This window comes from Poecilia formosa, unplaced genomic scaffold, assembly GCF_000485575.1.
Source record: "Poecilia formosa unplaced genomic scaffold, Poecilia_formosa-5.1.2 Scaffold776, whole genome shotgun sequence".
Lineage (NCBI taxonomy): Eukaryota > Metazoa > Chordata > Actinopteri > Cyprinodontiformes > Poeciliidae > Poecilia > Poecilia formosa.
In genome coordinates, this window is record NW_006800715.1 from 891 (window position 1) to 14766 (window position 13876).

At 38.8% G+C, this 13876-nt stretch overlaps 1 protein-coding gene and 1 long non-coding RNA gene across 2 annotated transcripts; one reads left to right on the top strand and one right to left on the bottom strand.

Moving 5' to 3' along the window:
* Nucleotides 1-945: 945 nt before the first annotated feature.
* On the top strand, nt 946-12739 carry lgmn (legumain). Its single transcript, XM_007543147.2, has 14 exons — nt 946-1052; nt 1368-1536; nt 1755-1852; nt 4498-4579; nt 4704-4786; nt 4926-5001; nt 6049-6111; nt 6186-6252; nt 7445-7563; nt 8897-8986; nt 9069-9278; nt 9367-9537; nt 11951-12018; nt 12270-12739. The coding sequence occupies exons 2-14, from the start codon at nt 1393-1395 to the stop codon at nt 12310-12312; spliced, it is 1314 nt and encodes a 437-aa protein (XP_007543209.1). The 5' UTR covers nt 946-1052; nt 1368-1392; the 3' UTR covers nt 12313-12739.
* Nucleotides 1874-11943, bottom strand: LOC107834804 (uncharacterized). The gene is made up of 3 exons (XR_001660628.1): nt 11646-11943; nt 6286-6290; nt 1874-1884 (listed from the first exon to the last, which is right to left on the bottom strand). It is a non-coding gene; the product is annotated as an uncharacterized LOC107834804 (long non-coding RNA).
* Nucleotides 12740-13876: the final 1137 nt, after the last annotated feature.

The window sequence follows — 13876 nt, forward strand, 5'->3', positions numbered from 1 at the left end:
CTTATGCTAAATTTAGGAGGAAAACATTCGAACACCATACACCATACCTTCTGGATGATGAAGAGCTGAAACTAGTTAAAGTCCTGTCCTTAAAGACTCATATTAAGACCATCACTATCAAAGCATAATCTGAAAAGTTGATGCAGATATGGTGATTAAAAATGGTCAAAACAATCTACACATAACCGCTGTAAAGATCTAGATCAATATGAGATGTTACATTTTGAAAACTTTCAAAACATTTTACAATGTTTTAAACACCTTAGTGCCACCTGTAATAAACAAGTACCTTAAAAACTGTCCTGAAATATCAAACACAACTTATTGAACAAAACTGGCAACCAGTGGAGATTGTAACATTCCTTTAGGAATTTGGTCTGAAATTTTCAGAAAACTGCTTTTTAATAAATTTTGTTCTATGGATTGATCTGCTTCTAACTTTAATATACGGATCAAGCCCTGGTGCTTTTAAGTGCCAGTTGAAGGTGTGGCTCATCAGTCTTGTGATCATGATTCATATGTGTCTTTCTGGGCTTCACCTTTGTTACAGTGGTGTGCCAGCTGTGTTTCGTGTGCACCATTGGATAGAGACACATAAGCTGTATTTGTTCGAGAATATACACTACCCCAGTTCAAAAAAAAAAAAGCAACCTGAGTTCTTAAAAGAAAGCAACGTGACACTACATTGATCTGATCCTGTAATCAAGTCTTCTTTTTCATTTATTTGCAGTATCTTATTTCTAACACCTGATATCATTAAAGCTGTGTTTTCTATCATAATTCCACAACACCAGGACTATGATCCTATTTGATTATGAAGGTACTCTGTGCTCTAGTTTTTTTTTGGTTTCACTAAAAAAACTTGCTGGCAGGTCTGTGCCTGAGTTTGTTTGAATCACATGATCTTTTACAGTTAAGGCCCGCCCACCGCGCGCTCTGATTGGCTGATGCGCTTTTCCCGACGTCGCTTATAAACCTGCCTTGCCAGCCCTTTCGGGATGCACATCTAGCTGAACCACCTCTTCAGAACCGTCTGAACCAAGGCATTAAAGGTAATTAAACAGCTACGTGTTTTATTTCTGTCATAAATGTTGCATTATTTTGTGACGTTGGAGAGTCAGAAATATCTGACTGTTTTTTATTTTAAAAATAAAAAGTAGTTGGCTACTGTGCTGCTCCCGCGGCTTCGCTAGCTTCCCAGAATGGATGTGTCATGTGACAACAGGCATCAGGTGGCTGGTTAGCAGTCTGATTGTGTCTTTAATCCTCCATATGTGTGCTTCTCTGTCCCGGTGGTAGTATTTACTTTACTGCGTGGTTAAGATTCCCTAAAAAGAACGTTTTTATTCTGTTTCTCACCCACACAGGGCTCCTGAATTAGGCGACAGAATAATGCGTCAGGCGGTGCTGCTCTCGCTGCTCGGCCTCAGCGTCGGTCTGGTCCTCGGGTATCCCGCTCCGGAGGAGCCGGACTCTGGGAAGCACTGGGTGGTTATCGTGGCCGGCTCCAACGGCTGGTACAACTACAGGCACCAGGTAAAACGGGAACAAACGTGGGGCTGTGGGAATGACTCATGGCTTGTTGTTTTTTTTATTCCCCCCGAAACCCGCACTCGCCCCAGATAACACAGACACATTGCACTGCAGATAAGCTTCCTTCCTCGTCGCTTTGCGCTTTCCCAGCTTCCCAGGAAGTTTGTTTCACCGCGTGAACGTGCTTGTTAACCCGCATTGTCTGTGTGTTCCTCGCGCAGGCCGACGTCTGCCATGCCTACCAGATTGTCCACAGGAATGGCATCCCGGACGAGCAGATTGTGGTCATGATGTACGATGACTTGGCACAAAACGAGGCGTGAGTTTGCTTTTCTTACTGTTTCTTTAATTCTCCTTTCCTCTAAAGAGTTCAGAAACTGCATGCCTATTATTCATTTCTTAATAAGTTATAAGACTACAAATGAACTTACAGGAGGGATTGTTAACTGTTTACATTCGTGGTTCTCAAGCTGTGGTGCATGTACCATTGGTGGTACTTGGGATGGTTGTATTTGCACTCAGGAGAAATATTATTATTATGTGCAATGCAACAAATTAGCAATCATGCAGTGAAAGAAACAGATTCCAGCAGCTATTTATGTCATGTTCAGATTAAGGGGGCGTTTACACGACAATGATCCAACAAAATAAGTCGATGCCCCCCTTGTTAAACTCGTCTGGAGCCGGGGCTGGTCCGTAGTTCTCTAGATAAGAGCACTGAACAAGCAGCTGTGTATTTTGCCACCTGGGCGGTGCGGAGCGGTGAAGAGACGCTGGGGGAACCCTATCTGATGGGGAAAGACGAATTGTAGTAATACCAGCATTGTGAGTAGTTTCTTCTTCTGTGGATTGTAGGAAGCAGCTATGTTTTGCGTCATACTATGCATGAGCTGGGGATTCTCTGGAAGAAAAGATCTATTTTCTGTTTACACAACAACGGACATCGGTACGTTTCAGAAACATCGCTCTCTGGAACCCGTTTTCAATCTGTGCCGTTAGAGAAAACATTCGGTGGTTTCGTGTAAATGTACAGTACAAACACAACAAAACTCTTCCGTTTTCACCTGAAATCGTTGTCGTGTAAACGGGGCTTAATTTTGAAGTTGGAATATGAATATGACTTCACCATGTTCCAGTTCCATCTCTGCTTGACGTGCTCAGTTATAAAACATATGTGCACAATGCATTTCTCCACATCTTTGCATAGAGCCGTGTGTGTGAAGCATTTAAAGAAATACAATATGATAATTTATTACTGTATATTTAATCTAAAAAGTAATCATAACCAGCTTTTTAAATGGTATTGCACTTAGTGCGTTTACGAGTAATAACATACAAGTACAACATTCTGTGTTTAATCTGATGGGTTTTCACCATTTAATTATATAAAACAAACTTATAATCTTACGATATCACGTTATTATACAAATATTTCAAACTATAGTGAATAAAATGATCTGCAACAATAATAAAAAATATTGATCTTTACAGTTGTTACTTGTACAATAGTGTTATTGTAAATAGATAGACATTCTCTAAATTATATAAGGGTTTTAAAATGAACAACTTTTCCCCTCAGATGCTCTTTACAGACTAACACAGTAATAACCAGATGATTTTATTTCATCGCCTGCTTAAGAGATATTGCTGGTCGAACGTTTCTAATTGTAGTTTTAAATCAGCTTTCCATTAATTATTTCCAAACATGCTAAATAACAGTGTAGGCTACCAGCCAGCTTGGTTAGCTGTGTGCCGCAAATAAAGGAGGAGTAAGAAGACGGGCTTGTCACGCTGGTACTTCCTCTTGCAGATTATTAAGATGCTTCACATTGTTTTGGTAAATCTGGGTTCTTTTGAAATCCAACCTTGGTATAAAAGATCATTGAGAGATGCAAAAGATATAAATATTAGGCACGGAAAATCTGCCAGTGAGCTAGTTTTCAAAATAAAGCGGCTGAGCTCAGGTTGATTTGGTGAGAAACGTAGCACAATAGAGTCGTTTTGTCAGAGTCAGAGAAAGTCGTCGGGACTTTTTTTTAGAAAACATTGGGAATATTTCCACCATAGGGGCATCCTTGTCACACATCTTTAAACCACAGTAAAACAAACCAAAAAAAATCCAGCTTCCCTGTCTCTGTGGCACACCAGCCTTGTGTCGTTAATCATGAAGAGGCTCGGCTAAAGTCACGAGGAAACGCTGATGGTGCTTCCTTATCAGTCGGTTTGACCCGACGTCGGGTGAAAGAGGCGCAGACAAAAAAAACCATAAAACATAAGGACTATGATTTTCAACTCAGTTTGCTCATTTGGTTGAAAAAAATAAAGAAAATTTTATGTTTCTGTCCAATCAGATTTCTAATTGTTACAGTTATTCTGTAAATAATTTCTCTTTTATCAGTGGTTTTGTTGCAATCAAAGCATCAAATATTGTTTTACCACATAACTCACTTTTTTTATTTTAATATCAACAAAAAGTCATTTCTTCAGCAGTAGGCTCTGTTGACTTATTTATTTGAGCTGCATGGTGGATTAAACGCAGCCTATGATTGACTTTTAAATGCAGTAAACAGGAATCCTCCTTATCTCTGACTCCAGAAAGTGGGTGAAGTTACTCTTTACATGTGGAGTGTGCTGTAATGTGACGTTATTATGGAGATCTGGGTCAGTGGTTAATGAATAACGAACACGGCCAACACAGGTTCTCTTATACAGAACGTACAGACCAGGCACATTTGTTTTATCCAAATAATGACGTGATTTCTGGGACGGAGACGATGATCTGCAGCTCGACATCATGTGATTGTTAAATATAAAATCAGCAAAGTGCTGCAGCGTTCTCACCGGCTCTGTCACCTGACACGTGAATCATTATCCTTCGCCTGTTTCCTCGTCAGCTCTTCAAAACCCTTTGTCAGCTCTCTGCGCTTCCTTTTTTCTGAACTCGAACCATTTTGTTGTTTCCAGAAACCCCACCCCTGGAATATTGATCAACAAGCCCAACGGCACAGATGTGTACAAGGGAGTGCTTAAAGACTACGTCGGGGATGTGAGTCGTTCAGAACCAGCTTTAGTGGAAAAACTGTAAATGGCACAGCTATGAATGAAAGTAAACTTTGTTCTTTGTGTGTGTGTGTTTTTTTGTTTTTGTTTTTGTTTTGGGTTGTTGGCAGGATGTGACCCCAGAAAACTTCTTGGCGGTTCTGAAGGGAGACGCCTCGGCAGTCAAAGGTGGTTCTGGAAAGGTGTTGAAGAGGTAAGTGGGAAACAAGAGGAAGGAAAGCTTATTTTTGTTTTAGAAAGACAACACCTGACACAGCACACCTGGTTCATCTGGTTTATTTAGTGTTTTTTTGGTAACATTATTTTCTTTCTTTTTGTTTTCTCTTTGGCAGCGGCCCCAACGATCATGTGTTTGTGTACTTCACTGACCACGGGGCACCTGGAATTCTGGCTTTCCCCAACGATGATGTGAGCATTCCTGTCTCTGTTTTCTTAAGACCTAAACTGCAGATTAAAACTTTTTGCTCATATCAGTTTATCATATTGCAATAAGATGTCAGAACGGCCTTCCTGCTGTGAGCCGATACTATTATTATCGGAAGGTGACGTCACATATAAACAAACATTTTTACGACAAAGACAAAAGAATTGTGCATCTGACATTTTTTGACAAATTTATATTTGTGTGAAGCACAGCTAGCACGACAGAAAAACAATCTTTGTGTGTATTGCAGAGAATCCAGACCTAAAGTCTGAAAAACATAAAAAAAAAAACATAAAAAACATTTGCTGTGCTTTATTCACCCTTCCTGTTATCTCCTAAAAGTTTTGCTCTTTCTTGCCGGCTGATGAAGCTACAAATATGCCGTTGAAAATTGTTTCCTTTTACATAACTTGTTGCGTCTTTGAGCTTATTCTAAATTCATACTCAAAAAACAAATAAAATAAATTTTTCAGTCGTTCTCAGTCAGTAACTACTTCCACACCGAAGAGTGTCGTCACCACGACTGGGCATTGCTCAATATGGTTCATTTTCTGATTGAAAAAAGATCAGATTTTTGAGCTTTCACCTATGTTTTAAAATCTAAATTAAGATCTGTCATTTATATGATTATAAATCAGTTTGAAAAGTTTCTGCACACTGGAGCTTCACTAGAATGAACCTGCACAAGTTTTGGACATTATCTGATTATGCTGACATCTGCTACTTCTTGTTAACCAGTTTGACTTTGCAACTTTGAGATTCAGAGTTGGTCTGTAGGTCGAACAGCAGAGTGATGCAAAACAGTCACAAACAAAACTGCTGAGTCTGACGTTTGTCCAAAACAAACAAACAAACAAAAAAACCCGACCCTGTCGCCGTTTGCTTTGTCTCTCATGTTCTGTAACGGTGGAGACAAACAGACAGATTCCCTAGTCAGCGCCCGCTGCCTTGGTGACGTAACGTCTGTCAGTCTGCAGCAGACACTGCGTCTATTCATCCCGCTTCCAGTTAAAATTCCTCTTGTTTTCCAGCTCCACGTTGAAGATCTCCAAAGCACCATCCAGTACATGCATCAAAACAAGATGTACAAAAAGGTGAGCCTCTGGACACGAGATCAGAGACGTTCTGGTCAAAGGATGCAGAATACTGACATGTTCTTCCTCCACAGATGGTGTTTTATATCGAAGCGTGTGAGTCTGGGTCGATGATGAAGAAATTGCCTGATAACATCGATGGTGAGCAGAACTTTGACTTGAAGCCACTGATACAAAGTCTCAGATTGAGTCAGAGTCATGTGGTTCGTTTCTTCTTTGCTGTTATCGTTTGTCCCGTCTAGACTGGACTTTGATCCTCTGTTAGCCTTCTGGTCCTTTTTAGATGTTTGTCTGAACTCTGTGATGTCAGCTTTAAAGCTTGTGGCCATTTCTGAGCATCATGTGATAAACAGACCCTGCTTACAGTTCAAAGGTCAAGAATCAAAGACTTTCTTTCCTAGAAATCATCACCTGATCATGATTTAAGTATACTTCACTTCTCAAATAGAAACTTTCTTCCATATTTAGTAACCAGAATGACATCAACTTCATTTGTTAACATTTCTTTGTGTTTGTAGCAGCAAAATGAGAATGCACTTCCCCGGGTTATTTGACAGATTATTGTGGAAATTTATTCGACTAATAAAAACAAAGATAATGAAAACATGAAATAAGCAAGTTGCTACAGCTTGAGAAGCAAAGTTGAGTATCTGTGAGCTGGTTCTCCTGTTTGCCTGATGGTAGTAGTGTAAATAGTTAATGAAGAAAGTGTAAGGACTCCCTGCTCCTTCAGAGGCTGTGAAAATGATCCTGGACAAAGGATATGGACTAGAACCGGGTCAGAACCAGCCGAGACACTCTGAGATTGTTTTAGACGTTACAGTTTTAAACTACTAAAACTACTGTTCACATTATTTAAATTCTTTTTAATAGGAAGTTAGAACCAATGATTGTTTTTTTTTTCTGGTTCTATGGAGCATCGAGAGATTCCATGTTGCCACTTCCCCACATGTTGCTGCTCACTGCCACTCAGCTGGCTAAAACAAGAGGTTTTTCCTCAAACCCATAGAAAAGATTGATTTGGCTGTTTGAAAATATTTCAGACTGACATTTCATGGAAACTAAAGGAGCACAACCCATTACACATTTATTTATTTTACAATTTAGGTGACAAAAGATTAGCAGTAAGTGCCATTGGTTTGCTAAAACCTGTCAACGCAACATGCTGGTGGCAAAAAACCAACAATTTAAGTTGACAGTTTCATTTAGTTATTTGAAACGTTAAAGTTGGCTAAATACAAGTTATTAAAGTATTTTGGTTAGTGATGTCTGTCGAATCGCAGCTGAAGTAGCGGTGTAACCCGAGGTTGCCTGTGTTTTTTTTTTTTTTTAGTGTACGCCACCACTGCAGCCAACGATCACGAGTCTTCATACGCCTGTTACTATGACGAGAGCAGGGACACCTACCTGGGCGACTGGTACAGCGTTAACTGGATGGAGGACTCTGATGCGGTGCGTGATGTTAGAGTTCAAGGAAGCAGTCGGGCTTTAAATGCGTATCTGTCAGTTACTTGAATTAAGTAAATGTATTTATATTGGTAGGTTTTGAGTTCAACGTGTTGAAACGTCTTGATTAACGTTTTAGGAAGTGGGGAACCTGAGTGAACTGACATTTCTGCAGCCAGCTGCTGCTCTGAGATATTTTTAACATGTCTAAAAAAGTTTTTCTTTCTGAGATTTCTGCAACTCTGAGGAAGCTTCTTAAAAGATACAACGGTTAAGAAACTTGTGTATTTTCATAAAAATTCATATACATTTTTAAGAAATATACAAAAATCTGGAAGCAGATTTTTATACACACTGTATAAAAAGACGCCATCCTTTTTTTCTCCACAGTCAGATGAAAATGTCATTGTGAAATTTTTAATTCTCTTTAAATTCAGCAGTTTTAGCAGCAGTTTGTCTGAATTGTCTAAAACTGTATGACTAAATGATATTTGATTAACTTTACTACTTATATCAAAGTTGCTGACACTCACTTTCTCAGCTCTATTCATAATTTTTTAGTTGGTAAAACCTTCAGACTTTGTTTATCGAGGCATTTTGTCTCTTGTTTCCTTTGAGTCATTTTCCGTTTGGAGGACCCGTTTATTACCAAACCTTAACTTCCCATCTGAATATGAATATAAACTGTATGACTGACTGCCTTCAGTCGGCATCTTCATAAATTACCTCCAAGGCACAAAAGCCACTTTTTCACTCTCTTTTTGAAGTCTTGGCTGATTTCTTTACATTTGTTTCTTTATGCTTCCATGTGATGATCATCGTCTGAACCTTTATGCTACTCATTTACACAACAATAACGTAGATTTCGCTCTCCATTTTAGAAATAATTGTCGGTAATCCCAGCTTGACCTAAAACGGGAAAGGGACGGTGGGATTTGATGTCAGATAGTGAGAACAGAAATGTTCTGTAAAAAGTGTATTTTTATGCAGTTTATGCAAAAACATGGTTTCAACTGTATGGGTTAGGAAAAAATACGTTCTCTGCTCCAAACACCTGTTGTCGGATGAGCAGGAAAAGGAAGTGGTGAATGTTTGTAAAAGCAGCTGCAGCAAGTTGCTTTTGAAAAGAAGAATTAGATGTGACATAAAAGAGATCTGCTGTTGGAGGGGGAAAAAAACTGTAAACAGAAACTTCATCATAAACATTTACTGCAAATCAGAACGGATGCGGTAATTTTTCTCTTACACAAGATTCTAGGAGAAAACGTGTTGTTTTTAAAGCGTGGGTTATTTGAGTAAATATTCATGTTTATTTTGCGGTGTGACATTGGGTTCCCAGGAGGACCTGACCAAGGAAACTCTATTGAAGCAGTTCAAAATTGTGAGGACCGAAACCAACACCAGCCACGTCCAGCAGTTCGGCAACAAGGTGAGAGACGGGAAACTCTAGAGTTGTGTCTATAGTTTATTCTTGGTGTTTTATTATTTCGCTTTTGTTTGTCTTTCTGCAGACTTTGGCCCACATGAAGGTTATCCAGTTTCAGGGGAACCCAAAAACATACAGGCCACCTGCTCCTCAGGTGACCAACCCACCAATCACAGAGAAGGACCTGACCCCGAGCCCCGACGTCCCCCTGGCCATCCTGAAGAGGAAGCTCATGTCCTCCAATGACATCAGAGCGGCGCGGGCCCTGCTGGCGGAGATCAGCTCCCACCTCAAGGTAGAGGAGAAATCCCCCCTCCTTCCCTCTGGGGGGCGCTCCAAAACTTTGGACGTTTCAAACTGATGATTTGTTTGCGTGCGTTCAGGTCAAGGAGACTTTGGCTGAGACCATGCGCCACATCGTGGAGAAGGTGACCGGCAGCATGCTGAAGACGGAGGAGGTTTTGAACAACAGATCCGATCTCTCCCAGCACGGCTGCTACAAGGCTGCCGTCAACCACTACAAACGCAGCTGCTTCAACTGGCACAAGCCTGAGGTAAGAGGCAACGCTACCGGTCACTGAATAGGGCTGGACGGCGAGTGGCTGAGAGACGCATCGCCTTATAAACGTTTCAGATCAGACAATTTGGTTTTAAACATCTGGAATGCTGCCATAAAATAAAATTTTAAAAAGCGGTTTTTATTTTTATGCAGTTTTGAGGCACATTGGTGAAACCTGAAACTGCTGCTGTGCAAGCTACTCATTAGTGATATTGAGTAAATTGTAGGGGCGACATGGACTTAAAGTTTTATCACGACATTTTGTGTTATTAGTGTTACTAGACAACAATAAAAGCAAAGATATGTTAATCACTTCTTATTTTAGTAACTGTTTGCCTGTGCCTGCGTGGCTCAGCATTTATAGCCTCACAAGCACAAATACTGCTCTTGGAAACATTCCCTTTTGATAAAACAAAATGTATTTGTGTCAATAAAGAGCGCATAGTGACTTCATTTACTCATATTTTCAAGTTTATTGATATTTATTGATGCGTTCATTGAAGAGACAGTGAAGAAAGTAGTAAAACTAACAATCCTAACAATTTATTTTGTTTTTTAATATCATTAATTAGAATTTATTGTGGCAAAAATAAATCAAAATTAACATCATGATAAGAAATGCATCATGATAAACGATAAACGATACGATAAACGCCCACCCTAGTTGCTAGGTAACCAAAGAGTGAGTGAGTTAGTTCATGCCACCAATATTTGCTTTAGTTGGCCGTGAGATATTGAGTGGCTAAAACATTTCCTCTGCCTACATCTCCCAGAATGCTGTGCACTTCTGGATCGGAGTTCAGTGAATACTCTCTATATTGAATATTTTAGGAGTCCTATTATCTATTGCCATATATATTGCTATCGATTTCTTGTCTGAACTCGGACCAGCGATCAGACTGATCCAGATCATTGTGGTTGATGAGGTGAGCATTTTGGACTGCATGACTGAAATTCTTTCACGTGACACGAGTTTGGTTCTGCTTCAAAACAGGAAGTGCATCTTTTCTAACAGACTGTTCATCAGAAATGACACACACAGCTGGCATTAATCCAAAACTGTGGCTGGCACGCTCTGATAGAAGGATAGCAGGACGGTTTGTAAGCTGATGGACCTTTAAAGTAATACAACTAAAGGTTGTCAAAAGAAAACATGTGATATAAACGTTCTGCTTTTTAATAGATTTTCTGAGCATTTCTGAGTCTGCTCTGCAATATCTCCTGTTTATCGACTTCCAGCAGCTCCACACAACTCTTCGTTTTTAGTGAATGCGACAAAATGTCGGACATTTGTACCTAAGTATGTTTGGAATGTGAAATATGCAGCATACACCTGAGATATAAAAATGATTAGATATGTCAGGAAATCTATAACCAAGTAACCTGAAAATTAATAAATGCAGGGAATACAATAAAAGAATACAAAGTATTCTGTTCTTTGCTATTTCAGATGATGAATTGAACAGGTGAAGTTCAAAGCAGCTGGTTGCTCTGACTTATTAAAGGGGGTCTGAATAAAGAGGTAGTAAAACAATCAATTATAACGCAATTATACACCAGTTTATGTCAAACCATCACATAAAATTTCAGTAATTTATGTTTCATTTTGTGGTTGTAAAGTGACAAACTGTGAAAATTCAAATATTAGCAGAAAAGCACGATTTAAAGAAATGAACTACATTACAGTACGTTTTACATTCACATCAGGGGTGTCCAAAGTGTGGCCTGGGGGGCATTTACGGCCCGTTGACAGATGTTGTGCGGCCCACAAGAATTCAAGAATGAGGTGGTGGTGGAAGCACATTGAGATTTTCTTTGTTTTTAATCAGGTTGAAAATGATTACAGACAAATTAAAATCTCACAATAGAAGATTTTGTCTACAATACAAAGTATTCAATACTCAGGCTTTGTGTACCTTTCAATAAAAAAATTACTAAAATCTGGTTTTAAATGCTCAGAATTGACAAAAAGAATTTCTATTTTCACTCGAGACATTAAAATATTCAGAGTGAATCACTTTCTTTTAATGAAGCAAAAACCCTTTTTACATTTTGAATCTATAATAATTACACTTCCCCTTCCAACAAAAAAAGATTTCTTACTTTGTGACTTAGTTTATTGTTTAGTAGGCAAAAAATAAAATAAAAGTACAGTATTTTGGGAATTTTTAGTCCACATTGACAAAAATGTTGGTGGTTGACATATTCTTTTTAAGTCAGTGGATTCCCCACGTCGTTTCTCGTTCAGCTGTAAGGCTGGAATCAGAAAATGTTCTTCTTCTTCTCCTGGAACTTCCTGACCTTTTGGTCGCCCGTAGCAACCCAGAATCTGGCTGATTATTTACGTGTTGAACTGATACGGAGACGTTTCTGACATGTAATGCCTGTTTTTTTTTGTTTTTTTTTAGTTTGAGTATGCGCTGAGGCATCTGTATGCTCTGGTGAACCTGTGTGAAAGGGGATACCCTGCTGAGAGGTAACGTCCACTTCCCTGTTTTTAAACCACGTTTTTATTCTGCATTTGTAATGTCGTAACTGTTAAACCTGAAGTGTCATTTTTAATGTGAAAATGACTCAGCTTTTGTAAAAGAAGCGGTTTTCTCCATTAGAGGAATGCTTTTTGTTTCATGTGTTGTTGCCAAGTATTTATTCAACATTAGTGAAATGGATCGACATCCTCGTTTGGCGCAGTCGTTGGTAATTTTGTGTCGTTTTCTTGTTTCCCAGCATCCTCATGGCCATGGACGCTGTGTGTCCCTTCAGCAAGTAAAAACCACTAAAACCACTTGTGGCCTCAAACTGAGCAGCTTCTGGACGGAGCTGAGAAACTTCATTTTGCACTGCTGAGGAATCAATCTGATGTGGAGTTGACGTTATTGTTTCATGAACACACTATAGCACGTTTTTACCCTGCTGTTTGATTTTACCTAGAATTTTTACGCTTTATGATGATGTTGCACTATCACTGTGAAGTTTGTCAAAAATGGTTTACTGCTTCTGCCTGTTGTTTTTTTTTAAAGAATATAGGACAAATATAACACTGAGATTCTTCTGAGCTTTATCTGTTGGATCAAGTGTCTTACTTTGATGTTTGATTGAGATGTAAAGGATGATCCCTAAGCCATGAAAGCTATTTGAGTCTCAAGATACTTTATTGTACTTCAGAGATTTTAAAATTAAAATGTGACAAACCAGAACTGGTAGTTTTTATTTATCTGTTTTTTTTATTATTATTTTACCTTTTAGGTGAATCCAAACACATATAAAGCATATAAACCCACAAAAAGCATCAGTATGCAGTAAAAATAACAGCAATTTCATTAAATCTGCCTGAAATGCATAATAGAAATTAGATTTTTCTTATGAAAATATGCTTAATTCTTCTTTTTGTTTTATATATTTGTGGGCTATAAGATACCCACATGTCAAGGCAGATTATTTTATTTTCTGTGTTGATTTTATTACTACTTTTTTGGATCATCTTGTTCAAAGACCTTAGTAATGACCCATTTTCCTGGTATTCCCAAGAGTACACGTTTAATCCGGATGATGGGATATAAGGACTTTTTTTTAGCCTACCATACATCCAGATGCCATGCACGAAGCGCCTGATGGGTGATATAGAAACCTTGTGAACTATGTAAACCAAGATGCCCCTCTTCACTTCAACTAAACCTGAAAAAAGGGAAAGTAAGCCAAACTAAAACTCATGTACAAATCTAAAGTCACCGATTGACCTAATAATCATTTGACTGTCAAGACATATGACAATAACCAATCAGCTAATATCACATGATTCAGTTTCTTAGATGACTTTGGTCAAAACTTCAACACTAGTTGACTGATTATTGTGACAACAATGACAATAAATGACTTAACATCACATGACTCATTCTCACAAAATTCCAACATTCCTCCACTTCTACATAATGTGTGGTCTGCTTTTGGTTTTATTTATTTTTTCTCGACACAAATAACATTCAACTTGACTTTTTAGATGAATCTGCAGCACAGATTTAAAGGCCGGCTTAATACGTGCACGTCGTGACGCCTGTGAGAACAAGCAACATAAACAATGAAAGTGCGACATCATGTGGCGAGATGTTTTATTGCATACTCAACTTTTCCAAAAACAAGCTGACCTGGTGGTCATTAATAACAAAATGAGTCGCGTGTACAGGCAAGCAGATAGCCAGGTTTTTCTTTTCTGTGTGTTTTACTGACTTTCTGCAGCTGAAAACTTAATTAAATAAATTCAGTAATTAGTAATTAATTATTTTTTTTCTTCACGTAATGCCCTTGTTACGTCAATCCGCGTTTCCCCATCAGATACG

Bases quoted from the DNA above. Each gene is read 5' to 3' on its own strand.
- lgmn (XM_007543147.2), top strand. From the start codon at position 1,393: ATGCGTCAGGCGGTGCTGCTCTCGCTGCTCGGCCTCAGCGTCGGTCTG. The intron at 5,002-6,048 runs GTGAGCATTCCT...CTTGTTTTCCAG, and splicing joins TGGCTTTCCCCAACGATGAT to CTCCACGTTGAAGATCTCCA. The intron at 9,538-11,950 runs GTAAGAGGCAAC...GTTTTTTTTTAG, and splicing joins TCAACTGGCACAAGCCTGAG to TTTGAGTATGCGCTGAGGCA.